Raw genomic sequence first — 26426 nt, forward strand, 5'->3', positions numbered from 1 at the left:
CAAGTGGCGAGCATGCTGATGCACTTCGGATCTTGCTGAGATGTCATCTCACTTCCTCCTTGGCTGTGGAAGGAGTCAAGAGGCGTGGAGTTAGCCAACCCTTTTGTTGCATTTTGCCACATCCACATGAATGGCGGTCACCACTTGGGGTCAGCCGTCCATCAGAATCCACCAGGTCCCAACACCGCACCGCCCCCCCCCCATCTGCTTCGGACGTCCAGCGATCCTTGAGGGAGGTTCCAAGGCAGCGTGAGAGGAGCTGGAAATGGCAACTCTCCAGTGGGTGGTTCCCGGCCTGGGCCCGTCTCGGGCTGCTCTTCCTCGCTTCGCGTGGGCCGTCGGGGCGGATTCCTCTCGCTCGGTGCTTGGCTGGGCGGCGGCGCCCTGCGCGAGGTTCCCTCCCTTCCCCAAGCCAGCTCAAGGGAATGGGCAGGGAGGCGGGAGCGCCGGGCGCCTGGGGAGGGACGGGCCCGGCACTGGAGGAGGGCGCCACTTGTACCGGCCGACACCGCCGCCGGCGAAGCCAGCAAGGGCCGCTGCCTCCTAGCGCAGGTGGCCACAAGGAAGCCGGCTCAGGTGCTTCCGGGCGGCCGGGGCAGCCAGCGAGAGCCTACAAACTCCAGGCAAGCGGCTGCGGGGAACCGTCGGTGAGTGTGCGCGTCTTTACGCAGGCTGGGACGTGGGTTTTAGGGAGAGGCGGGATCGACCCATAAAGGGACCGAAGCGTGTCCCATTCACTTCCTCGAAAGTGTGGCCGCGGAGGGGGACTATAGATCCGGCCAGAGCCGGCGTGTTTACCTGGAAGGATCCCCACATGGCTCCTCGTGGAACTTCCTAGGCAGCGCACTTACGGCGGGCGGCCCACCCTGACTTTGCCGCAAGAGGTATTGCTCCCCCCCCCCCCACCTTGGGAGCAAGAAAGCGAGTATGTAGCCGTAACGCGGCCCGGCCCGTTCCCAGAGTGTGGATGAGTTTTCCATTCCCGACGAGGCGATGCCTGAGTCTAGACCCCCGACAGCAACGGGAGCCTGGCGCGCGCACCGACGGTGCCTGGAGATGCTGTGCATGGCTACCCTGTGAGCGCGCGTTTTGCCCTCGGGTAAACTGTGGGGGCAAGATTAGCAGGCTTTTGTCCGATGGAGTGGGAAAGTGCGGGGGGGGGCGCTAGTGGGATCTACTCCTCGAAAATGAAGGAACGTTGGGAGACGAGATCTCCTCAACTTGCTCAGTTTGTAGCTTCCGAGTTTAGGAAGCTCCCCCCCAACTCCATTTGGTCCGGCTGGAATGGCACCCTGCGCATGCACAAGGGGGCCTTGCCTTCCTTAATATTACATCACAGCCTCCAGGGATGAGCCCTGGCGCTGGAAAAGGGCTTGGTGAGCCTGGGTGGATGGTGGTAGCCATCGCTGAAAGCAAGGGATTGAGCAAGGGTGAGGGGGGTGGGTGGGCATTGAGACCAGCGCCTGTTGGTGGGCTTCCCATGGGCTGTGAAAACAGGACGCTGGACCAGATGGACTTTTAGTGTGATCCAGTTGTGTTGAAGTAGATGACAATTCTATGCTTCTTTAATTGTATCCACTGTTTTGGCCCCATACTTTTAAAGCACACAGCTTCTTGGGAACTGTAGCTTGTAAGAGGTAAACAACAGTCTGCAGGATTATTCAGGGGGAAGCCATGTGCTTTAAATATGCTATGGTGCATCTCTACCCAAATGTAACCATTGCAAATGGGCTGCCTGTGGTAGGGAACTTTTAGAACTACCACGGCTTAAAGTAACTGCTAGAGTTTTCCAATATCTTTAAATACAGGAGCGCTCTCTCTGTGTGTCTCTCAAACTGCAGGGGTGAGGGGAGTAAGGGGAGAACTAGGTCCCACTAACCCCAACTAAATTTTATGCACCTTGGGTGAAAAATAGTCTTGAACTTTCAAGTGTTCTAAAGCAGGTACTCATTGCTTTGTCTCTACTTACATGCTGTTTTTTCCAAGGAATGGGTGGGGAGAACAGCAAGGAAAACTAGCTGATAGGAAAGATAAATAATTGCAGGGGAAAGTTGGCTAGCAGTTCCTGCTCCCTGATTCCTTTCAGTGTTATCTGCCTATTTCTGGGAGACTCTTCAGCTTATTTGACAGAGTTTGGGAGCTGCTTATTCACACACAGTTGTGTATTCAAAGGCTGCATACACATTTACACACCGTGCATTTAAAGCACCCCTCCCCCTACAAAAAAGAATCCTGGGAAATGTACCTTACACAGAGCTACATTTCCTAGCACCCTTAGCAAACTATTATACAGTTCCTAGGATTCTCTGGGTGGGTGTGCTTTAAATGTACGGCATGTCTGCAGCTTGAGACAATAAAACCACAGCTTGATGTACCTCTTGTTTTGTTTCCACTTTGACGAAGATAATACATAGACACACAGCCGCTGGAGTGACTGTAATTTAGAAAGTATTTAGTCTGGACTGGAAAGTAGGGGGATAAGGACAGTCGGTCTGGCACAGAATCTCCCTAATTATAATGCATCTTGATTTACTCTCGCTCTCTAGGCACCTGCAGACCCTTCCTTCCTTCCTTCCTTCCTCCCTCCCTCCATTCCTTCCTTTTATCCACACAGGCGGGAGGCATTATCAGAGTTCAAGGACACATTCCAGCCAGGCAAAACCCCTCAAAGTGTGATTTATTTATTTATTTATTTATTTATTAAATTTGTATACCTCCCTTCATCAAAAGATCTCAGAGTGGTTCACATAATAAAATACAACATAATACATAGTAAAAAAATTTAAACCAAAACAACCCCCTTCCCACGGATACATTTCAAAGGCTATAGGATATTAATCAGCCAAAGGCCTGGCTGAAGAGTATTGTTTTCTCCTGCCGTTTAAAAATATGTAATGAAGGCCCGGCCGATCCTCCCTGGGGAGAGTATTCCACAAATGGGAAGCCATTGCAGAAAAGGCCCACTCCACCTTCTGGACCTCATGTGGATGAAGTGTACGAAGAAGGGCCTCAGATGATGAACACAGAGTCCGGGATGGTTTAATATGGGGAGAGGCAGTTCCTGTCAAGAAGGGATAGTGAGAAGTGTGGTCTGGATAGAGTCCCAAGGGCTATATAGAAAGGGTTGCATTTGGCCTGCAGGCATGAGGTTCCCCACCCCCGCTTTACGCCAAGGGGCTACATTCTTTTTTTTAAAAAAGGTGAAATGAAATAAATAATAGGATGTATTTTAGTGGAGAGAGGATGAAAGGTGGCATGTGAAAGGAGCAGTAGGAGTCAGAGGGATTCGCAGGTGTGGGAAATGATTTGGAAGGCAGAAGAGTGCTCCACTCTTTTTTTTTTTTTGGAAGGTATACGTCATCTAAGATTAAAATGGAAGGCAGGTAGTTTGGGAACCAAAGCATATTGTTGTTGTTTTAAAAAAACTTCTTTTCTTTAAACTGGGCGGAGACAGGAGCAGAAGAGCTGGTAGCTAGGATGCCCTGGAGCTATTTCTGTTCCAAGAGATCTTTCTATGGAAAATTACTACTCATAACATTAACTTTTATATAAGTTCCATTACTTTCAGAACATTTTACAAGTCCCATTAAAAGCTTGATTATTCAAATTGCTGGATTTGCCCTCTATTCACCCCCTCCCGCTTCTTTTTCCCTTGGCTGCTTCCTCTGAATGGTAACCTTCAGAGATAATTACCCGGCTGGTTTGGTGTTCATAGAAACCAGAACCTTATGCAGACAGTGTCTGTTTCAGCTGTTCAGACATGTTCTTATGGAAGAAGCTAAGAAAGGGCATGAGCCAGCTCTTAGCAACAGGAGACAAATTGAAGTTGGGGAACAGCACCAATGATCTACCATGGAGGGATATTGGTTCTGGCCAAAGATTCATCTTGCCCAGCATCACATTGGCCAACCAGATGCCCATGGGAATCCTGCAAGAGAACTTCCCTGCCTGTGTTTCCCACAAACAAGTATGCAGAGGCATGTTGACTCCAACAGAGGAGGCAGAACCTTCACAAATTTGCCTATCCAAGTTGGTGGCCAACCCTCAATCTTGTGGGAGCAAATTTCACAGTTTAGCTACGTACTGTGTGAAGAAGGGCTTTCCTTTGTTCTGAATCTTCTGACATTCAGCGTCATTGAATGTCTCTGGGTTCTAGTATATGTGAGAGGGAGGAATAACTTCTTTTTATTTTCTCGACTCCATACCTAATTCTATCTAGCACGTCCCCTGCTTACTTGACTTTTTTTGAAACTAAAAAGTTTCAAATGATGTAAGCTTTTCTCATGTGGAAGTTGCTCCAAGCCACTTGGTCATCCTGGTTGCCCTTTCCTTGGGGTGATTTTGGGGTCTCCCCTGGTGCAATGAATAACAACACCCCTCTTGTTAATCATTGCACTTGCATGTGAGTAGCGTCTTAGTAAATAGCACCCAGTGATCTTTTGTAACAGGTTAGTAGCGGTGAGAAAACAAGTTCTACAACTCTTGGAAGGCTGGGAAGGATAATGGAAACCAACACCTTTTCTCACTTTCAATAGTCTCTTTGTGGAAGTGCCCTTCCACCATCAAAATTGACTTTGATCTGGAGGACTCTCTTGCCAGTTGCTGCCAGGCCTGTCTCAGTTAAACCATTTGGCTGACTCTGTAGAGTCAAAGCGAGCCGACCACATTTATTTATTCATTTCCATTTATTGTTTCCTATAAAATCTCTTGATAAGTGATTTCACAGTGGGGAAAAAGCAACAAGAAAAACAAAAAAAATTGATTTCACATCTAATGCAAAAGATCTCCACTTAAAAGGCTTGTTAATAAAAGGAAGGTCTGCAATGGACGCTGCAAATACCATAGAGACAGTGCCTGCCTGATGTGTAAATGGGAGGGATTTCCAAAGAGTAGGTACCTCCATACTAAAAGCCAGATTCCTGTATCATATGGAACAGTCCATCCCTTTCAGAGTGCAATGACCAGCTGGGTATACAAGAGGTGAGAGTATCATTCAGGTATCCTAGTCTCAACCTGTATACCCAAACCAACAGTTTGAATTTAGCTTGGTAACTAATCAGCAGCCAGTGCAATTCTTTCCGCAGTAGCATAACATGATGGCGATAGTCTTAGTCCCAGTGAACAGTCAAGCTCTACAGAGACTCTATTGCAGCAATCCCGGGGGGGGGGGGCGGAGAGGGTTACCAGTACATGGATGACAGTGGTCAATCTATCCTGGTCCAATTTGACATCTCTTAAACCACATAGTTTTGGGAGTCTGATTTAGATTAAGGAAATGTTGGTATGAGGTGAGTCTAGAGAGAAGCGTATTTTTCACACTTTTTCTAAAGTGTTATTTACTTTGGAACTATAACTTCATCAGTCAAGTTGGATGAATCCTGCTTGATGAAGATGAGACATAGATGGTGATAAATCAAACACCTGAGGCATATGTATCTATGTACAGTTGTGCAATGTTTCATCATTGATGTAATTCTGTTGTTTATCCTTTGTTGTGCATCACTCTGGGCTCTGTTGGAGGAAAGGTGATTCACAACACAATTAATTATTATTGTTATGAAAAAAATAATATAGGAAATCTCTGTACCGTACTAAGCACAGTATGTTTTCCCTACATGGTTCCCCCGCCCCCCATTAACCAACACCTAAACTTCATGCTGACCTTTCGTATATACACATTTCACTGTTTGCACATTGTTGGAAACCTGCAATTGTACTGAGAAGCCACAGCCATCTACACAGTGCTAATGTGTGGTGAAACTGATGAAGCCCTTCAGGGACCACCAGATTCCATGGATGCTCAGTCTGCCGCCATGCTGCCCTCTGCTGTTCTGAATTTTTCCCATGCAGTTTCCGTTTATGTTCCTCTTCGATAGAATGACTAGCACAGAGCAATCAAGGACCATCAGAACCAGATCCTACATGCCTGCCAAGAGAAGAGAAGTCAATGTTGGGGGTCATTAGATAAACAGAAAGGGAGATGAAAACAGATCGCACCCTCTGATCATACTGCTAAAGGGTATCTTCCTTCTGGATTTTGATGGTGCTGAGGCAGCACTAGACTTTAGAGGCAGGATTAGCATTTCCATGTCCTTGGTCCTTGGCACATTCCATGCTGCTCCTCCAACATCTTTGGCCAGGCCAGTGTAGCAAGAGCACTACTATAGCAACCAGAATCTCAGAGACTGCTCTGTTCTATGGTGCCAGAGTCTAGGTGCTGGGCAGGAATGTAGCTGTGAAGGTTGCTCTTTCAGGGTTTCTGCAGAAGGTGTCATCCAGAGGACAGATACACATGTAACTCCTGACTCAGACTCTGCCATCCCATCCTAAACCAAAAGAGAGGAGAAAAAGGAACTTTGCATAAGCTATAGCAAGGAGATTGCCATACCTACACCAGTCCATTCAAAGATTAGATTTTCTCCTGGTGGTGTTGGAAGCCAGATCCATCTTCACCATGAGTACTCTATTTGGGTGAGTGAGTAGGTCTTGCCCTCCTCGATGAAGAAGACATGACTGTGCATTTAGATCTCTGAGAATCTTGCATAGAAGGCAGCATAGTTGGTAGCATAGTGGGATCATCTGAATAGGCAACACTGATCCCGTTATTCCAGTGTGACATTTATCAGGCATTATATTCTCAGTGGCATCATATATCAGGCAGATGCATGTGGCCCTGAGTCTGATCCTTCCATCCCCAAGACCAGGGTCCAAACTATGAATATACCTCTCCTGTTCAATTCTCAATACCAGACCATACAAAAAAAACCTGTCCTAAAAATAAAAATTTGCTTCCACATAGGCTTGTATTTCAAACTACCACAATAAAATCTATAAGCATCATCACTTTGGGGGACTGTTAGGTTGCGATCTGTATTTTTCTGTTTTCCCTGTGTATTTAAATATGTTAGCAAACACAAGTGAGGAATGGCAGTTTCTTGAATCCTTGGGTGAGTCCCCTCTGCAGCAATGTTGCTGACCGGATAGCCCTGACTTGCCCTGCTTCGGTGCTGGGTGTGGCAGCCATATAAAAAGAATGGGTTTTCTTGGTCTTTGCGATAAGCTGCCTCACTGCGAGATGTGGGTGCTGGCCCATGAAAGAGGAAGTAGCATGTCAAAGCACTGCAAGGGATCCTTGTGGGTTTCTGCCATGGGAGCACATTCACCCAGTGCTTTTCCAGCTGCACTGGCTCCCGGTGGAGTACAGGGTCAGATTTAAGGTGCTGCTTTTGACCTTTAAAGCCCTTCACGGCCTAGGACCCTTGTACCTACGGGACCGCCTCTCCCGGTATGCCCCACGGAGAGCCTCAAGGTCCGTAAATAGCAACACCCTAGTGGTCCCGGGCCCTAAGGAAGTTAATTAGCTTCAACCAGAGCCAGGGCCTTTTCAACACTGGCTCCGGCCTGGTGGAACGCTCTGCCTCATGAGACCAGGGCCCTGCAGGATCTGATTTCTTTTCACAGGGCCTGTACAACAGAGTTGTTCTGCCTTGCCTTTGGCTTGGAGCGAATTTGATTCCCTCCCCCTCTTCCTTTTTTATTTTCCTTTCTCTTCCTGCGATGAGGCTACACTTTGTAATTTGAATATTTCAATATTTTAATGTTGTATTTTAATTTTGTTTTTAAGTTGTATTCATTCAGCTTGTTTTTATTATTGCTTGTTAGCCGCCCTGAGTCCAGCCTTGGCTGGGGAGGGCGGGGTATAATTATTATTATTACTGCAGTAGATGCCAGAATCTGCCTAATTTGGCTATGTTTTCTGTCCGGTGTAAACACTGGCTATTAAAGTGTTTTAGGGCAGGCACCAATCTAGAAGGCAGCTCCCTCTTCATGTACATGGTATTGTCCCAGTGGTGTATGTATGTTGGACAAAGGACACATTGGTTGTGCAAGAACAGGGAGAGATTATAGGCCCTGCAGCCAGCCCATGAGCATTGCTAAAAGTGAGAGGTGACTGTTCTAATCCTTCACTGTCTTTTGGCAGGCAGTATGATCCCGGTGGCCGAATTCAAGCAGTTCACAGACCAGCAGCCTGCTTTCAAGGTTCTGAAGCCATGGTGGGATGTGTTGGCCGAGTACATCACCATAGCCATGCTGATGATAGGAGTTTTTGGCTGCACTTTGCAGGTGAGTGAGTATGGGGGGGGGGATGGAGCCCACGCAGTGCCTAGATGTTGCCATGGTGTCATAGAATCAGAGAATTGTAGAGTTAGAAATGCAGGCGTCTCAGCTAGAGCATCCATGAAAGATGGCCATCCAACGTCTGCTTGAAAACCTCCAAGGAAGGAGAATTGGAATCTTGGAATCACTGGAATCTTGGGGTGATGTTCCACTGCCCGTGGGAGAAGAGGCTCTAAATGTTTGGGGGCAGTCTGGGCAAGGGTGGAAACGACCCCAGCACAGAAATGGTCGACTTCTACAGCCTGGGGGGGTGGATTCTCTGCAGCCAACCACTTGTAAGGGGTGGCGGCCTAGCACTGTGCAGCCTCAGTAACGTAGGCAGGAAGGCTCTGTTCTCCAAATGTTGAAGGCCGACTTCTCTCCTACGTGGCAGAGATGAGAGATTGAGTACTGAGTATACTGGATTCATGCAGCCCTAGTACAGAAAAGAAGGCATGGGAGCCACAACTTTTAAGATTCTATCCCGTGTTACAGAAAGGGCATGAAGGTGATATTAGGTGATAGATACCATAGCAGGGCTGGGAATGACCTCTGTGCCACGACTTCACCTTCTCTTGCCAGTGCTTTATCATAACTCTCCTCAGATCCAAAGGAGCCTACAAAGGGTTAGATCCTTGGGAAGGAAAGATAAGACATGTCTCATACAACCCCCTTGTTCTGTAATCAGTATTGAAAACGCAGCCCTATAGCTGACACAGCATAGAAAATGCATGCAGACGAGTTATTAGTTATACAGGGGCAGATTTTCCCCTTGGCCCCTTTAGTATTAAGACTAGATTATCAGTTCATTTAAATTAGGTCCATTTTGACTACACATGAAGCAGTATTAGATATTAGACTTTATCATTGCAGACTACAGTTGGGGTAGGATGCCTTTTTAAATAACATGTAGAACAAAAACTCCTTAAAAGTGAAATCAGCACATCAGAAAGAGCTGTTCTAGACCAGCCCACTCCTTGCTATGCTAGTTTTCTACCTCCAGGGACTTTAAAAAATATATATATATATGAAGAGGTACAGTCCATTCAGCCACTTCAAGGCTGTACTTGTTCATCCCCACCTGATATAAACTGTTGCGTTCTACCACCAGCCTCTGTTTTATATCATGTTCCTCTCTTCTCTTTCCTAACCTGATGTGACAGGTGACACAAGATAAGATTATCTGCCTTCCCAGCCATGTGCCTGATGGCACAACCTTCACTGGTGCATCTTGTGAAGATTTCACGAAAAAGAGAGCCAATGCCTCTGAGCCAATAGGACCTTCTGCCAACCAGCGAATGAATGGATTGAAGAACAACCTAGACCTCCAACAGTACAGCTACATCAATCAGATGTGCTATGAGACGGCCCTCCATTGGTACGCCAAATACTTCCCATACCTCGTGGTCATCCACACCCTCATCTTCATGGCGTGCACCTCGTTCTGGTTCAAGTTTCCTGGGACCAGTTCCAAGATTGAGCATTTTATCTCCATCCTGAGCAAGTGCTTTGACTCGCCCTGGACTACTCGAGCCATCTCTGAAGTCTCTGGGGATAACCAGGAAAATGCATTCTTAGAGAAGGGGTACCGGAGGAGGAAAAGCAGTGCTCCCAGCGAGACAGCTGAACTCAACCCCCCCGGGGGATCGGTGTCAGAAAAGAAGGTTTCAGAGTCCTCCCCGGTTAGCCTATTGGACAAAAAGGAAGGGGAGCAGGCCAAGGCTCTCTTTGAAAAGGTGAAGAAGTTCCGGCTCCACGTTGAAAAAGGAGACATCCTTTACACCATGTATATCCGCCAAACCGTTCTCAAAGTCTTCAAGTTTCTTGTCATCATTGCCTACAATGCAGCCTTGGTTTCCAATATCAGCTTCATTGTGCCCTGCACTGTCAGGATGGAGGACATGACGGGCTATGACCATTTCTGCTGCAACCACACCAAAGCCCACCTCTTCTCCAAACTGGCCATCTGCTACATCTGCTTCCTTGGCATATACGGCATGACGTGTCTCTACACGCTCTACTGGCTGTTTCACCGGCCGCTGAAAGAGTACTCCTTTCAATTTGCACGCAACGAGACAGGCATTAGCGATATTCCTGACGTCAAGAATGACTTTGCTTTCATGCTCCACCTCATTGACCAGTATGATTCCCTCTACTCCAAGCGCTTTGCTGTCTTCCTTTCCGAGGTCAGCGAGTTCAGACTTAAGCAGATCAACCTCAGTCATGAGTGGACGGTGGACAAACTGCGGCAGAAACTGCAAACCAATGCCCAAGGCCGGCTGGAGCTCCATCTCTTCATGCTACCAGGGTTGCCTGACACCACCTTTGAGCTGAATGAGCTGCAGTCCCTGAAGCTGGAGCTCCTCAAAGATGTGACATTCCCACCCTCAGTGACTCAGCTGGCCCAACTCCAGGAGCTCACACTGATCAACTCTCCCGTCAAGCTCTCTTTCACCTCTCTTATGTTCTTCCGTGAACAGCTGAAGGTAATGACTGTCAAGTTTGATGATATCAAAGATATACCACTATGGACCTACAACTTGAGAGGCTTGGAAGAGTTGCACATCTCGGGACTTTTCAGTCCAGAGATGGGCCGGGCAGGAACTCTGGAGAACCTGCGAGAGCTGAGAAATCTGAAGACCTTGACTCTGCACAGCAACATCTCAAAACTGCCACCTAGCGTGTCTGACGTTGCCGCCCATCTGCAGAAGCTCAGGATCTACAATGATGGGACTAAGCTTGTGACCCTCAACAACCTCAAGAAGCTCTTCTCTGTGCAAGAAGTGGAGCTGATAAACTGCAACCTGGAACGCATCCCCCATGCTGTCTTCAGCCTGGTGAACATGCAGCAGTTGGACCTCAAGGATAACCAACTGCAGTCCATTGCGGAGATCATCAGCTTCCAGCATTGCCGCAAGTTGGTGTGCCTCAAACTTTGGCACAACCACATTTCCAGCATTCCTGAACACTTCCGCAAGCTCAAGACCTTAGAGCAGCTTGACCTCAGCCATAACCGCATTGAGGTCCTCCCTTCCCAACTATTCCAGTGTTCTAGGCTGCACACTTTGGACCTTTCCTATAACAATATCCAGGTCATCCCCCCCGGGATGGGAGTCCTGCAGAGCCTTCAGCATTTTGCCATTTCTCACAACTCCTTAGAGGCACTGCCAAACGAAATCTTCTTCTGCAAGCAGCTCAGGGTTCTCAAAGTAGGACACAACAAACTGCATCGCCTCTCTGACCGTGTGAATTGGCTGCCTTTGCTCTCCACGCTAGACTTGAGAGGAAACCCCCTTCAGGCCCTTCCCTTGGAGATTGGCCAGTGCCCAGTGCTCAAACGGAGTGGCCTGCTGGTGGAGAGCAGTCTTTATGAGGCGTTGCCTTTGGAAATTAGGGAGAAAATGGAGGATCAGTGATGAGAATGATAAAGGGGGCAGGGGTGTCCTCTCATGTGTTGGCCCCATTGAGTCCAAGCATGGACTGAATGGGGGAGCTGGCTGAAGTTCTGTCTCCGGCTGGAACCAAGGAGGGAATGGGAACTTTCCACCCTAATAAGGGAGCAAAGGAATTGAAAAGACACAACAAAGAGCAAAAGTAGAAAGCGACTTTTTAAAAAATAAACAACCCTGTTTTCTGAATGGATAAGACCACAGGAATTATCCATTGGGGCGGGGGCGGAAGCACAGCTACACCTGACCAAATCATCATTATAGCTATTTTTGTACATGTGTTGTGTACTGTTGTATCTTTGTGAAATGCCCTGGGGCTTCGCGGGATTGTTTTGTTCAAAACTCCTATCTCTGTTCCCTTCTCCTCATCAATGTGTTCAGCTCGCAGGCCTGTAGCTTACAAAGCCCATCTTTTGAGCTTATTAGAAAACTTCCTTTTCTGCAGTTTCAAATGCCTATATATCATGGGGTGGGGAATCAGGGACAGGCAACTCTTCAGCAGGGAAATAGCCTAATTCCTTTTACTTCTTTGTTCAAAGAAGGGCTGTGTTCCTTACCACTGGACGGCCAGAGCACAATGCCTTCACATACCACTGACTGTAAGGAATCTTATGTTTGTGTGTGTCTGTGTACATATGCATGTATACCTTAATCCCTTCTGATTTCTGTTTTTGTCACATTCTAATCAGGGTGACTTTGGTTTATCAGTTCTGCTTGAGTGCTGGAGCTGAACTTTCTGGCTGTTCAGATCTCTTCCCACTTCAGGCTAGGAGAGTAGAGCCCATTACCTCAGATCCTCTTCAGAACTCACTTCCTCTCTCATTACCTTCTCACGTAATTTCAGTGAGCACCACACAAAGAAGAGAGGAGGAATCCTGCACTGTGAAAACCCATCCTCACTACCACTCATGAAAAGCCACCTCATTTCCCCCTGGAGCCTTTATAATCAGTTCTCCACATATTCCAATCCCAGCATAGGTTGAATTAGGAAAGGCGCTTTCTCACTCCTTCTATAAGCACATTCTTTCTACCCATTTTCTGTAATCAAAGCAGGTAAGTGCCTTTTGCTTAGCACATGAAGGAGATGTGGGACTCTTCCCCCCCCCCCCGCCGCCGCCGCCACCTCCGCCTTTGGTTCAAGTTGGCTGAGCTGATTTCCCAGGTGGCTTGGGCTTGCTTCTGTTTCGTCCCTTTGGGTCTCAGCTCTCTTATGGCCTCCTGAGACACTAGCAGACTCTTCTGGGCCTGCTATAGCCTGGCCTTCTCTTCCTGCTTTACCTGATTGCAGAGCACTTTGGGGCATGTAAAAACCATTAGAAAAGGGACCCTGCTTCCTCAATGGCAAAGCAACCCAAAGCTGGTCTCAGAATCCTACCGGTTGGCAGCAGACTGCTTCATATCCAGTTAAAGTATGTTTAGAAAAGGTTTATTAAAAATAAGAGAGAGCTGAAGTGCATGGCAATAAGAAACAATAGTGCACACTTTTAGCAGATGCTGTGCTAGCGCTCTCTCTTTTGGGGGGGGTGCGTGCGTAATGTTCCTAACCCCCCACTTGTCTTTGCTCATGGAGTTGCTTTGTCCTTAGAAACCTCACAATCTGCTCCCAAATAGTTTAGTTCATATGTCTTCTGCCAGATTCAATACATAGAGGTCTTTGGATAATGATTTCACCTTCCATTTGTTGAGAACTAGTTGCTTGAGGGAACTTACACAATAAGGGAGAGGTTGCAGTAGTCCCTGGTAATTATTGTTTTGGTTAATGAAGTCCTAAATTCAGAGCCTGCTGAACAACGAAGGCTGAAGTCCTGTGCACACATAACGGGAATAAATCCCACTTGCACTTGAGTCAACATTCATAAGACCAAATAGAAAGGTGGCAAGGAGACAGCCATATCTATTTGCACTCTTACCAGCAGTCCTTGGGACTCAGCTGCTGAGCCTTGGTTTTGACAGGAGCAAGCTGTGCCCTACACTGGGGCAACCAGCCAGCCAATGCTTCATAGCTGGGAATGGCACAATAGGCCTCATTTCTCATGCCATGGTGGTTGGAGGAGGAGGAGGAGATGGGTGGGAATGTGAAGCAATGGGTGGGAAGGAGAACCTGCTATGTGACTCACTGGGAGAAACCAACCAACATAGCTGCATTTTGGGAGTGCTTCTGAGGCCATAAAATTGGAAGAGGCTGTTCTACAGCAAGGTTGTAAAACAGGCCTATTGTGCAGGAACATGCTTTAGTAGCATGAATAACACTGATGGTGTTAACACTGTGGTGGGAGGCCTGGTGTTTACATGAGCATGCACCAAAGTAATTATTTGGCAGTTCACTCTTTTGTTTTCCGGGCAAAATGCATTTACAGTGGTACCTCGGGTTAAGAACTTAATTCGTTTCAGAGGTCCGTTCTTAACCTGAAACTGTTCTTAACCTAAAGCACCACTTTAGCTAATGGGGCCTCCCGCTGCCGCTGTGCCGCCGTTGTGTGATTTCTGTTCTCAACCTGAAGCAAAGTTCTTAACTCAAGGTACTATTTCTGGGTTAGCGGAGTCTGTAACCTGAAGCGTCAGTAACCTGAAGCGTCTTTAACCTGAGGTACCACTGTACTTCAAATACTTAAACAACATGGGGGGGGGGGGTAGAAGATATGCCAGCAGAATTAAAACAGATGTAAAACATTGTAAAAGGCCAGAGTCAGTGTAAGAGATCTTCAGTTAATTGGGTAGGAGGCATAACTTAGTGGTAAAGCACATGTAAAAGGCCACCTCAGTCTTCAGGTGAAGGATAACAGGTGATAGGAAAGATTCACCTACTTGAGCCGCTGCTCAGAGTAAACATTACTGGGCTAGATGGACAAAGAGGCCTACTTGGTACAAGGTAGAATCCTATGTTCCCATGTACTTGGTACTAAAAGGATATAAAGTGCCAGCTAGGCTTCCTAGAGAGGACATTCCATAAATGTGGTGCCACCACTGAAAAGTCCCTTTCTCTGATCACCACCAGTCTAACCTAAATAGGTTGAAACACTTAGAGATGGGCCTCGGAAGATGACATATACATTTGAGCAGAGACCACGAGGCTGCAATCCTAGCCCCAGCACCTGGGACAGGCAAGCGAGAAGCACAGTTCAAGGCCACATTCCAACCAGACGCCTGAGGGCCAATGAAGGGTGTGGCCTCAGGAGGAGGCATGGCCTAGGGAGAGGTGTGAAGGGCCTGCATCTCTCCATCCCTGCCCAGGTCTGAAGTTCCCCTGGGAAGTTCAACTGGTGCCTTCATTATACACCTTTAGATGCCAAGCAAAAATGTTCCTCTTCAACCAGACCTTGGGCTGATTGACATCTTGTACCCCTTTAAAAATTGTGTGTGGGAGGGGGTGTGGGGGGTTATTGGTTTGTGGGTTTTTTTGTTCTTGTTTTTATCTTGTATTTTGTGCTTTCATATTGTATTTTTGGGCTGTGAACTGTTCTGAGATATGTGGGCAAAGGGCAGTATACAAATGTAATAAATTATCATCTAAGCAGTATACCACCTTAGGTTTCAGGCAAGGAGTTTGGTAAAACACTTCACTGCACCACAGAGGAGTCTGTCAGAAATAGTTGGGATTGTCACTATGTACATCCACTGCCTTTAATATGGGCAATGACTGAAAGGGTCCAGACATGATGGATTAGATGTCGGACTGGATCATTTGCTCCAGTAGCTACTTATGCCAGTATTGGATACCCGACAGATTTATATTCTCTCTTTGATCAGAGGCCCTTCAACTGGTGGATTGGGGACTCACTACTAGGTTGTCTGATCTAAGGTGGGTCACAACAGCAGCACTACCACCATACAAATGTATGGAATGAATAGGTCCCCAAATACTTGTTTGGATTACATGGGTGTCCTGTGTAGGAAAACACAGAAGACTGTTGCAGCTTAAACATTTATGTGCTACGTCACTAGGTTCATTGGCTGTGTGTTGGAGCCTAATGCCACCCAGTGGTTAAAATTATTCAAGCACCTCAAAGAGCAATCATAAAATGCATTTTATTTGTGAAAGATGTGGGTGTTCAAACTCTACTAGACGAGGCTTTTCAGGTATAAGGCAAATAGCCTATTCTTCAAACCCCACTGAAGACTCAGCCTATGCACAACTGCGATTTGCTCTCCTGTGTGATCAGTTAGCTGCAGACTTCCTTTTGGAAGGGAAGGTTATACACTTTTAAAGGGAATGAATAAATAAATAGGTGGCCACTGTCCATTCCTAATATGGAATTAAGCCTCCTTGCCAGTCTTCACAGCATACAGATTTCTGGGATTGCAAACAACCACATTATTCGGCTGTGTCAGGTCTTACAAGACTGTATGTGGGTAGAGTGGGTGATTATGTTCCTGTATTGCACAAGTGATAAATAATGCAACTTTAAGGAGAGATTTTGCAACACTGAATCAAGGAATACAGTACATGAAACCTTGACCAAAATATATTGCACCTGTGCCAACTCTGACCACACATCAGAAAGGGTGGGACCCGCCAGCGGATACATGCAAAAGACATGAGTCAGTCAGGGTTCAGGTCTTGTTATGGGACCTAGAGAAGCCGAGGGAGCTGAGCAAGAACAAGTGGGTGGTCCAAAACAGGGACAGTAGCTTAGGGTGCAGGCATCACACCAGAGAAGAGTCCTTCAGACTGGGGCTAAGTGGGCAGGGATTGGCCTTTGAGGGTCACCTGACTGAATGCTCAGGTAGACCAGTATTGCATATCGTTGAGGCAGAGTTCAGCCTGCCAAACATGCAGTTAAAGCAGAGTCCTGGTGCTGCAGAGATTAAGACACCAGTCTGCTGGGAATCCTGGTTTATGCACACACAGTGGGTGCCATGTAACAGGCCTCTGCCTCCAGGGAGCTTGCAGTTTACAAGAGCCAGTATACTGTGATGGCTATCATGTTGGTATTATACCAGGATCTTCAAACTGACCTGTATCAACTTGTGTGCCCTTCCCTTTCTCCTGTGTGGCTAGAGTTTCCATGTGCGTCACATTCTTCAAAGTTTCAATTAGTCCTTGATTCATTCTGAAAACCTTTTAGCCTCGTTATTTCACAGTTGTGTAATGCAGGAACAGATTTCTTGCTCAAGCCACTCCACCCACCCCTGATGACCTTATGGCTGTTATTATCAGCCTTCCCTACCTCACAGGGTTGTTATGAAGAGAAAATGAAGGCAGGGAACTATGTTTTGTGGGTGAGGAGTTCTCTAGTGGTTTAGTGGTCTTAGCTTTGCCCCCTCCCCCCCCCTCACATTTTTCCACAGTGAGTTACAGAAGACAGAATAAGAAGTGTGAGTGAAGGAGTTTGTCACAACGGGTAGCAATCCCTTTGCAAGCAAATGAATCCCGAGCAACGAGTTTTGCTTCCCTCCTCCTTCCTCCAGTCCTTTCGTCCTGCCTGGAGCTGCCATGGAAACGGAATAAAGCCTCTTGCACTGAGTACAGTGTGGTGTACAGGCTTAATGCACAAGCAAAGGAGAGGGTCTGGGAGAGGAAGATCCTTGCAGACAGGAGAGAAAAGAGCAGAGGTTGTGCATGAAGAGTTCTAGAACTGCCTGCAGGTGAGGAATTGATGCCAAATGGGATGAGGAAGTCAGAGATGGAGAGAAGGTTGGCATGTAACCCACGACCAGTGTTATAACCACAGCCAAAAAAATGCTTGTGTCTGTGCATGCTAAAACCACCCTTCTAAATGATATTTAAGGACAGCCTGCTGCAGATCTAGCAACAGTGAAGTGGTTCTGTTTCGAGGCTAAGTGTCTGGGAGTGCATGTGTTTTGTTGGTGGATGTTTTAGAGTGCCCCCAAACTGTTTATATTTTGTGGGAGGAATACAAACACATCCTGGAACTTTAGGTTTGCACAATTAAAGTGGATTGCAACCCTCTGTCATCCTAGTGTCACAAATCCATTTTAAATAAACAACAATGGACTTTTCACAGTTTGCAAAGTGATGGGGAAATGCATTCAAAAGTGTGGGATGAGTGAATTATTATTATTATTATTATTATTATTATTATTATTATTTATTAATTAATTAATTTTGTACAACACCCTATACTTGCAGGTCTAAGGGTGGTTCAATGACACGTAAACACCCTGCACGCAAATAAGGGTGAATGTAAGATAAATACTCTTTTTCGTATAACTACCCCATAAACAAGTCAGAACAAATGCTCAATGAAGATTAGACATTGTCCAACTATTGTGTAAGCTTTGTGCAAGCATATCAGGATGAATGTTGAATAAACAGGTTCTCTGGAGGAGCCCCGAATATCGTGGACAAACAACAACATTTTCAGCAGCAACAGCCAAAAGGAATTGGAATCTAAAGCAACAGCTTCTTTCAGAGACACCAGGATTAGATCCTCCCACAAGCAACTTTTAGCACAAATGTGCAAATCACTTATTGGTATCTCTGCTTTTCAACTTCAAGTAACAGTAATTCTTCCATCTACTCAGAGTAGGATATCATTAAGCCTAGGCCATTTCCCACTTGCCTGATCCACTGTAGGAAGTGGAAGACAAAGAAGGGGAAATGGAAAGTTGCCTAAATGCCACAGAGTAAACCACCCTCTGTATGGCCTTAAGGCATTTTTCCATCTTTCCGCTTTCCACAAAGCGAAGACTGGTTACCGGATCTAAGGAGAAAACTGTGAGTAAGGAAGTGTTGTTGCTATTCATGACTTGGAGATAGGTCTTGCTTGGTGAGCATCTCAGCAGATGGCTGTATGAATTATATTCTTAGAATTAAAAAAAACAAAACACACGTATTGAATATTTTTTCAAGCCACTCCATCTCATTGCAATTATTCTTATTATTCAATTAGGTATATATATCCTGCTTTCTGCACCAAAAGCATAATCAAGACAGCATGCAGGATAAAATAATAACAAAAACAAACTAAAATGCAATGTTAAAAACAATAACATGGAAGCCACAATAGCAGTAAAAAAGCAGGGTTATTTTTAAAAAATTAAGAGTCCATAGGTCAGGGCTGGGAAACCTGTGGCTCTCCAGGTGTTGTTGCAGACTCCTCAGTGGCAAAGGTTGATAGGAGCTTGAGGGTGCAGCTACATTAGTAAGGAAAAAGTGTTTTATATGCGTTATAACACTGTGACACCAGATAGCATTGTGGAATTCCATCTTTAGCCAACATGCTTTCCCACTATGTTGTTTTACAACGCGTTTTCCTGAAACACTTTTTTAATGTGTCTAGATCCAGCCTAAGACCAGTGACAACCGGAGGGCAACAAGTCCCTCCCTGCCCTAGATTATTATTTTTTCACATTTGGAATGGCAGTTCCAACTCAGCATCCACAGATGCCCTGCTGCCCACATTGGCGTCCCTGGGCGGGGGAGGACAGATTATGAGCTTTCATCTTTTTCTTTTTTAAAAAAGTAAGGCTCTAGGCTTCCAGGAAAGTTATGAAGCAAAACATACAGGTACCCTTCTAAGTGATTTCTGCAAGATGGGGGCTGCTGCCTGTCAATGCTTTTAACCAAGGAATGAAGCTGTGATTGATAAATGTGTTGCTTAGACACCAGGCATTAGGAATCCCTGGGATCCTAAAGACCTAATGTTTCCCCCTGTCCTTTAGCACACTTTTCCTGTTTCTGTCTGTCTTATTTCTAGTCTTTGGATTCTCTTTAGTTTGCCCTTCTTTTCCCCGTAGGATGCATCTTCCCTAAGGTCTCTTAGTGTTTACTAGTGTTTACTGGGCTACCACCCAGGTAAGTGGGTGCAGGATGGCAGCCAAGACTTTGGTTTATGGTTGACACTCAGGAAACAGGAGGTTCTTGTGTCTTTGGCAGCTGTATGGCAGGCAGAAACTCAACAGGTTAAGGCAAGCCATTCCTAGTATGGAAAGCCTTGCCATAACTGTACTGTTTGGGTTATGCCTGACCACTTTGTTCATCAATGACAGTGCTATCAATAGTGCCACACAATGCCCGCAGTATAACTACCAGGAGAGGAGCATTCAGTGTGGCAGCATCAAAATGATGGAACTCCTTCCCAATGTGCATTATGCAAGTGCCTTTTGTTTTATAATTTCAAACACATTTCTGTTTAACTAAGCCTTCCTTGAAGTGTGACCAGTTCTGTATTTTAGTCATTTATCGCTGAACAGTTTTAATGTTTAACTTTTTATATTGTTCCGTGTAACTTTGTATTGCTCACAGTTTAGGTATATATATATATATATATATATATAGAGAGAGAGAGAGAGAGAGAGAGAGAGAGAGAGAGACAGCACTAGCTAAGTGTGCTAAACAAGCAGACTTTGTTTCAGTGCAATAGCCAAGGATGTTACTCAATTCCCACTTACCATTTGCTTCTAGTGATGTTTAACCTGACAGAAGTGACCTTCCTCGGTGATGCCCACACTCGGTTCCAGACTCTAAAGCCTTGGTGGGATGTCCTGATGGACTACTTGGTAGTAGCGATGCTGATGGTCTCTCTCCTCTCAGGTACTCTGCTGATTTCTGTTGACCATATGACCTGCTTGCCTCTGAATTACAAGCTAAATGAGACCACAGCAGCTATGCTCAAGCCTGGAGCTATGGACAGTGGCACCAGTGAAGAGTTTTCTACTGAGAACAGTGGACGCCCAATCAACCTTGACTACCAGCAGTACCTGTACATAAACCATGTCTGCTATCAGAATGCTTTGCCTTGGTTCTCCAAGTATTTTCCTTACCTAGCACTTGTCAACTCACTGATTTTAATGGCAAGCAGCAACTTCTGGTTCAGGTACCCTAAGACGTCCTCAAAGATCGAACACTTCTTATCCATCCTCATGAAATGCTTCGAGTCACCTTGGACCATCAAGGCCGTCTCTGAAATGGTCTGCCAGAATTCCCTAGACCTACCCAAAACCACGGATACTAGAGGGTGTCAAGAGCAATTTATTTCCCCTTCATCCTCTCCTATCCTTGACTGGAAGGAGAGGGAGCAGGGCCGGGCGCTCTTTGAGAAGATCTGCAGATTCAGGGCACATGTTGAAGGTGCCAGCTTGATTTATATGGTCTACATGGGACAAACAATCTTCAAAGTTGCCAAGATCCTAACTGTGCTGGGCTACACCTCCAACTGCATAGGAGCCATCTCCTTTGAACATGTTTGCTGGCTGGACACAGAGAACCTCACCGGCTACTCTGTTTTCCTCTGTAACCACAGCTTGGCTTTCATTCTGCAGAAGTTGATGGTGACCTACCTGTTCTTGGTATTCCTCTATGGGGTGGTGGGGGCTTACCCACTGGTGTGGCTGCTGCGGCAGCCGCTGCAGAAGTATTCCTTTAAGCAAATGCGAGAAGACAGTCACTATCTTGGCATCCCAGATGTCTACAACGACTTTGCTTTCCTCCTGCACATGGCTGATCAGTGCGACCAACTATACTCCTGGCGGTTTGCCATCTTCCTCTCAGCCATGAGCAAGAGCTCTTTGCTGGATGTGGGCCTTGAACACAAGGCAAGTATTGAAGGGCTGCAGCTGCATGTGCATTGATACTCAAGGGCATCAGAGAACTAAGGCTTCACAAGCTGCCAGGCTATCTAGGGCCCTCTTCTGTGAAATGGAAGTCCTGAAGCTTGCAAACAGTCCCAGCCAGAAAAATAGGTATACTAACCTTTCTCAGTCCGCACTGGTCAAGATGGGCCCCACTGACCTAAGAAGGCCCACAGTATTCCACATCACATTTCCTGACATTACAACCTGGGGCTGTCTCTCTCAGGGGTCTCCACCAGTATCTCTCTAGCAACTTTGGCAAGATGAAAGATGCACTGTTCAGACCTGTCCTTGTTGGGCTGGGATTATGAATATGGATTTCATATGGATATGAATATAGAAGAAGGGGTACAGCTCAATAGTTAAGCATGGGCTTTGTATGCAAAAGATCCTGGGTTCAATCGTTGGCATCTCCAGTTAGGGCTAGGAAAGGCTCCTGTCTGAAACCATGGAGAACTGCAGCCGGTCAGTAATACTGACCTAGACAGATCAATAGTCTGATCCAGTTTAAGGAGCCTCTGATATTCTGATTAACTGAGGGCTGAAGATAAGGCAAATTCACAACTGGATCCTTTAACTTTCGTTTCTGTTTTAATGCAGTAGTTTTTATTAGCTGCTCTGCAATAAAAACAACAGGTACCTGCATTGCCTGTGAACTTTCCTCCCTGGGGTTAATAACAGCTCTCTCTCTCTCTCTCTCTGTGGTTTTTTTTTGGGGTGGGAGGGATCAAGGAATTGGCACCAATAATTGGAAAACTTCGATAGAAACCAAAGTCTCTTCTGTATTTCTGCTTAAAACAACAACAACAACAACAACAACAACAACAACAAACAATACACTGACCTGGGAATAAGTCCAATAGGGACATACTTTTGAGTAAATATGCATAGGATTGCTGTAGCATTTATTACATCTGTTCTAGCCCTGGGATATTAACAGAGAAGCAGATCTGAGCTGGCATGATTTCCCTGAGCTATGCTGAAAGTAAACATATGAGCACATACAAATTAATGTATAAAACTGGAACATTTTCTCCAAATGATCTTTTCAATGTTTGTTTGTTTGTAAAAAAAGAATTGCAGGACTCTAGTTTCAATTTAAGAGTGCAAGGAGTTGTAGGTAGTGAAGTGATCCACTTTCTGAAACCAAAGGAGAATATTAGTCATATGATGGCACAATGGGCCATCAGTGTGCCTGGCTGTTAACCAGAAGGTTGGGATGGCTGTGGGCAGGATTCCTGCATTGCGGGAGGTTGGACTAGATGACCCTTGGGGTCCCTTCCAACCGTATAATTCTATGATTCTATTTCCAAGCCGCTCATATGTTAATGAAACAAGTGTGGATTCAACAAGCCCTTCTGCCAAAACAAAGAAGATATGTCCTCCTGCACCTCCCTTTCCTGCCTGTTTTAGAGGAACGACACTTTAAGGATATATGAAAAATGTGTCAATGGCAAATGTGTCAAATGTGTCAAAGAAAATAGGTGTTTCTTACAGCAAGAATGAAAAATCACCATAACCTATATAAAAAAGGAGAGGCCTTGTAGCCCTGCAGTCAGAAACAATGATTTACAGTACAATCCTATACATGCCTATCCAGAAGTTCTATTGTGGTTAATGGGGCTTCCTAAAGTAAGTGGATATAGGATTGTAGTCTTCTTAACTGGGAAGCAGATTGACAAAGGGCTAGTCCACACTTTCACTTATGTCATGCATACAAAGCATGGGTCCAAGTAGTTTCCTGCAGATTTCTGCATGACCCACACTTTCAAGGCATGGGTCCAAGCAGTTTCCCCCTTGCCCCGCTCCTTTCCAATTGAAAATCTGCTCTTTAGCAGCAGGATGAGAGGAAGTGTGGATAAGCTGGGAGAGCGAGCTGACAAAGTAACCTTAGTAGTCTCTAGTTAAATGAGACAGCTCTGTGGTGTCCCCAGTTCCAAAAACAATTCAGGACAATGTCCCTTATTTTAAACACAAACAAAGAAGAATGCCAAAAACAGAAAGGAGCAACATAGTGGAACTCAGAAGACAAAAAGTATTGTACTCCCATAGAAATGAAATGGCCTGTTATGGTTTGCATTTTGCTGGAAGAAACCTATATTATCAGAATGTTCTGGCTGAAGGCAAAACATCCTTAACTATAGCTAAAGTCACACAGGTGATGTTATCTGAATTAGAGGTGACAGACCATGGCAGGAAAGTCAAAGGAAAACCAGTACATAAAACTAATTAACGCATCTTGCCCCCCCCCCACCCGCCAGCATTGCACCTTCCACAGAAAAATTATAAGTGTCTGTCAGGATTTGACATTTCCTTCTGATACAATCTGTATATGTATTTTTATGTAGGTAAGAATCAAGTAGGTAAGGTGTGGGGAACCCATGGTCCTTCTCCACACATTTCTAGACTACATGTCCTATCATCCTTGATCCTTAGTAATGTCAGCTGATGGTGATGGGAGTTGGAATCCATCATCTGGAGGGTCCGAGGTTCCCCACCCCTGAAGCAGAAGGCATATATTCAAAATTAAAGATGTGTGTGTCTTAGGATGGAGGCGTGTGTGCATGTATATACATGCAGTTTTCTTCTTAAACCCTAACTTGATCACCATCTAAGAGAATGTAATAAAGGCTTGCTTTGCTCTGTACTTTGGTAGCTGCTATCTCATAACATGCTTTCCCATGTACTTCTTCATGCAGTGCATAGTTAAACTATGAAACAGGAGGCAGTGATGGACAAAATGTTGGACAGCTTTTGAAGAGGATTAGACAGATTCATGGAGGATGCTGTCAGTGGCTATTAGCCATGATGGCTACTAGCTGTGCCTCCACTGCTGGAGACAAAATACTTCTGAATACCAGCTGCTGGAAACCACAGGCAGGGAGAGTGCCCTTGCCCTCCTTGTGAGTTTCCAACAGGTGTCTGGGTGGCCACTGTGAGAACAGAATGTTGGATTAGATGGGCTAGAAGGCTCTTCTTATTTTTGCACCAGACCCTTAAAAGTCTGCAGTTCACACTTTAGATGGGAAACCGATCCGCAGCAACTCTAAGGAATATAAGCCCAGCTCTTTCGACTCCCAGACCTGTACTCTGTTACACTGGATGTCCCTGCAAACATTTATTATGGGACTGGGTACTCCACAATACCAAGAAATAGACAACCTTATAAAAAACTTAGCAAACTGTGATTCCCAGCTGCCTTCCATGAGGTTGTAGCTGGTTCCATTGGTTCCGTATCTCCGCTTCCTAGTTTCATATTTGATTCAACAGGTCGGACCTAGCAGAAGCCAGTGCGACAGCTCCCACTAGTGCAATGCCCTGCAGTGCAATGCCTCCTGCTCCGGAGTGTGGGGAGAACCCCCAGAATAGTGCAGGCGGGGGGTTGGGGAGAGAAAGACGGGAGAAAAGGCGGTATATAAAAGCAACAAGTACACAAATTATAAAGAAGCACAAAGGAAACCCAAGCGCAGGCAGGAAAAAATGCTCTTCCATATTTGGAGCAGTTCAGCTCCGGCTGGTCTTCAAGTGTGAGAGGTACGTGCCATAGAATCACAGAACTGTAGAGTTCGATCCAGAGGGTCATCTACTCCAACCCCTGCAGTAATATGTTGCTCCCCGCGGAACTTGCACCCAGGACCCCCTGAGATTAAGAGCCTCAGGTTCTATTGACTGAGCAACCGGGCAGCATCTTCTAACAGCCCTCCGACCCGTCATGACTCCCGGACATGCTCCCTAGTCCCCATCAAAGCTGAGTGGAGATGCACGAATATTGGCGAGGAGAACGTCCAAAATATCATTGACGGCGCGGCGGCGCTGATACTGAGCTCGGGCAGCGTTTTGGTACCCTCGCGCATGCGCGAGCGAGGAAAAGCCGCGAGGCAAAACAAGCACAGCGGGCCAAAGTGGAGCCGTGCCTTTGCGGTGGGCGGAGGAGGAGGATGATAATATGGTGGCCTGGTTGGTCCTTTCGGCGCGTGCGCACTGCGGTGTTTGTGTATTCTGGCTGCGCGGTGGCGGCAGCGTCGGCGGCTCCGGGGGAGGGGGGGAAGATGGCGGCGTCCTCGCTGGAGCAGAAACTGTCCCGCTTGGAGGCCAAGCTGAAGCAGGAGAACAGGGAGGCCCGGAGGCGCATCGACCTCAACCTGGACATCAGTCCGGCCCGGACTCGGCCTAGTAAGGGAGGCTTTGAGGGGGGAAACGGGGGCGGCGGCGGCGGGAGCAGGGGAGGCTCCGCGGAAGGCCCCCCCCCCTGCTTGGGCGACTGACACGGTCCCGCCTGGGCAGGAGCCCCGGGGCCGGAGGGATGCGGGCGGGGATGGGAAGAGCGGATCTGCCCCGGAGAGGGGCCGGTAGGGAAAGGTCCTCCCGGAGAAGCGAAGGGGTCGGGAAACCCGGGGCGCGGAAACAAGGGGGCTCTTGTTTACCACGGAGCCTGGGGGAGGCGGAGGCCCACACCGGAGCAGGGAGAAAGAAGACCCAGGGGAAAGGTAAAGAATCCAGTGGGGAAGGGACTTGGAGGAAGGCGTGGGCGTGGGGGGGGCGGGGAAGAGTTCGAGAAGGAAGAAACATGTAGGGAACAGAGTTGGGACCTGGGACCCAGTGCCCGGGCCGTGATCTGCGTGTGGGTTTTTATAGGAGGACTCAGGGTGGAAGGAGAAGAAATGAGTGTAGCAGTAGGGGGCACCGACAGGAGGTCATTGGGGACCTTAGGTTAATCGATCTTCCTGGGGGTGGGAAACCACCTGTGTGTTGAGCATATGATGTGATGGCGTTAGTGGACCGTGGTTCTTTGAGATTTTATTTTAAAATGAGGACAGTACTTATAGAGCTCAGAGTTGCTTTCGTGGGGCCAAGAGGAGTTACCATGTACTGTATTCTGATTAGAAAAATTGATATACAAGGAGTTGTGCTGTAACTGTTATACTGGAGGAAGTAAAAGTGGATTTAGGATCCCCCAATTGCCACATTATAACTATGTTTTTAAAGTTAGGGAAGTCTGCAACTGCTCACACCCTGCAGTGGAGAGGGAGGAGGGGTGGGTTAGGAATACTATGAAATATTGGTATGCTGTGCTCAGAAATGTCCCCAAGTGTATGCATCTCTAGATCAGGTTCCTGTCATTTGCTGGACTAGTATCTTTTTGTAAACAAAGAAGCTCACAAGTGCTCTTTATTTAAGTTCTAACTTAAATACAGGAAAGTTCCATATTGTGTATATATCAGTGCTTCCAAAACTCATATAGTTTCCCCACCCCATCTTGGTTAAAATTGAATGCATCTTTCACCC

At 46.5% G+C, this 26426-nt stretch overlaps 2 protein-coding genes, 1 long non-coding RNA gene and 1 pseudogene across 13 annotated transcripts in view; 3 read left to right on the forward strand and 1 right to left on the reverse strand.

The window, feature by feature from the left end:
• Positions 1-491: 491 nt before the first annotated feature.
• On the forward strand, positions 492-11883 carry LRRC8E (leucine rich repeat containing 8 VRAC subunit E). Of its 5 annotated transcripts, none has more exons than XM_081900018.1 (3): positions 492-647; positions 7986-8124; positions 9321-11883. In XM_081900018.1, the coding sequence occupies exons 2-3, from the start codon at positions 7987-7989 to the stop codon at positions 11571-11573; spliced, it is 2391 nt and encodes a 796-aa protein (XP_081756144.1). In that variant the 5' UTR covers positions 492-647; position 7986; the 3' UTR covers positions 11574-11883. The 5 variants fall into 5 exon arrangements, with proteins under 5 accessions (XP_081756144.1, XP_081756141.1, XP_081756143.1 ...); XM_081900015.1 differs by having other exon boundaries at positions 513-647; positions 7982-8124; XM_081900017.1 differs by lacking the exon at positions 492-647 and adding an exon at positions 739-884 and having other exon boundaries at positions 7982-8124.
• Positions 5434-6154, reverse strand: LOC309363666. Its single transcript, XR_014165526.1, has 2 exons — positions 5663-6154; positions 5434-5511 (listed from the first exon to the last, which is right to left on the reverse strand). It is a non-coding gene; the product is annotated as an uncharacterized lncRNA (long non-coding RNA).
• Positions 11884-16284: 4401 nt separating the features above from the next.
• On the forward strand, positions 16285-21801 carry LOC309363665 (volume-regulated anion channel subunit LRRC8D pseudogene; annotated as a pseudogene). Of its 4 annotated transcripts, XR_014173437.1 has the most exons (3): positions 16568-16614; positions 17016-17192; positions 19975-21801. The product of XR_014173437.1 is annotated as a volume-regulated anion channel subunit LRRC8D pseudogene (transcript). The 4 variants fall into 4 exon arrangements; XR_014173436.1 differs by lacking the exons at positions 16568-16614; positions 17016-17192 and adding an exon at positions 16285-16531 and having other exon boundaries at positions 20104-21801; XR_014173438.1 differs by lacking the exon at positions 16568-16614 and having other exon boundaries at positions 16853-17192; positions 20104-21801.
• A 3317-nt stretch (positions 21802-25118) lies between these two features.
• MAP2K7 (mitogen-activated protein kinase kinase 7) overlaps positions 25119-26426 on the forward strand; it is a 35697-nt gene continuing 34389 nt past the window's right edge. For 2 of the 3 annotated variants that reach the window (XR_014165088.1, XM_081898404.1), the window contains exon 1: positions 25123-25313. Coding sequence is in view for 2 of the 3 variants with exons in the window: in XM_081898404.1 (XP_081754530.1) it covers positions 25190-25313 (124 nt within the window). In the remaining variant the exon portion in view is untranslated. Of the gene's footprint in view, positions 25314-26426 lie in introns of all 3 variants that reach the window. The other variant, XM_081898405.1, reaches the window with a different exon arrangement.

Source organism: Podarcis melisellensis (assembly GCF_964234715.1).
Source record: "Podarcis melisellensis genome assembly, chromosome: 2".
NCBI lineage: Eukaryota > Metazoa > Chordata > Lepidosauria > Squamata > Lacertidae > Podarcis > Podarcis melisellensis.

What these genes read in the sequence shown, in the direction of transcription:
- LRRC8E (XM_081900014.1), top strand. An exon ending in TTTTTGGCTGCACTTTGCAG is followed by an intron (nt 8,125 to 9,320) that starts GTGAGTGAGTAT and finishes CTGATGTGACAG; the next exon opens with GTGACACAAGATAAGATTAT.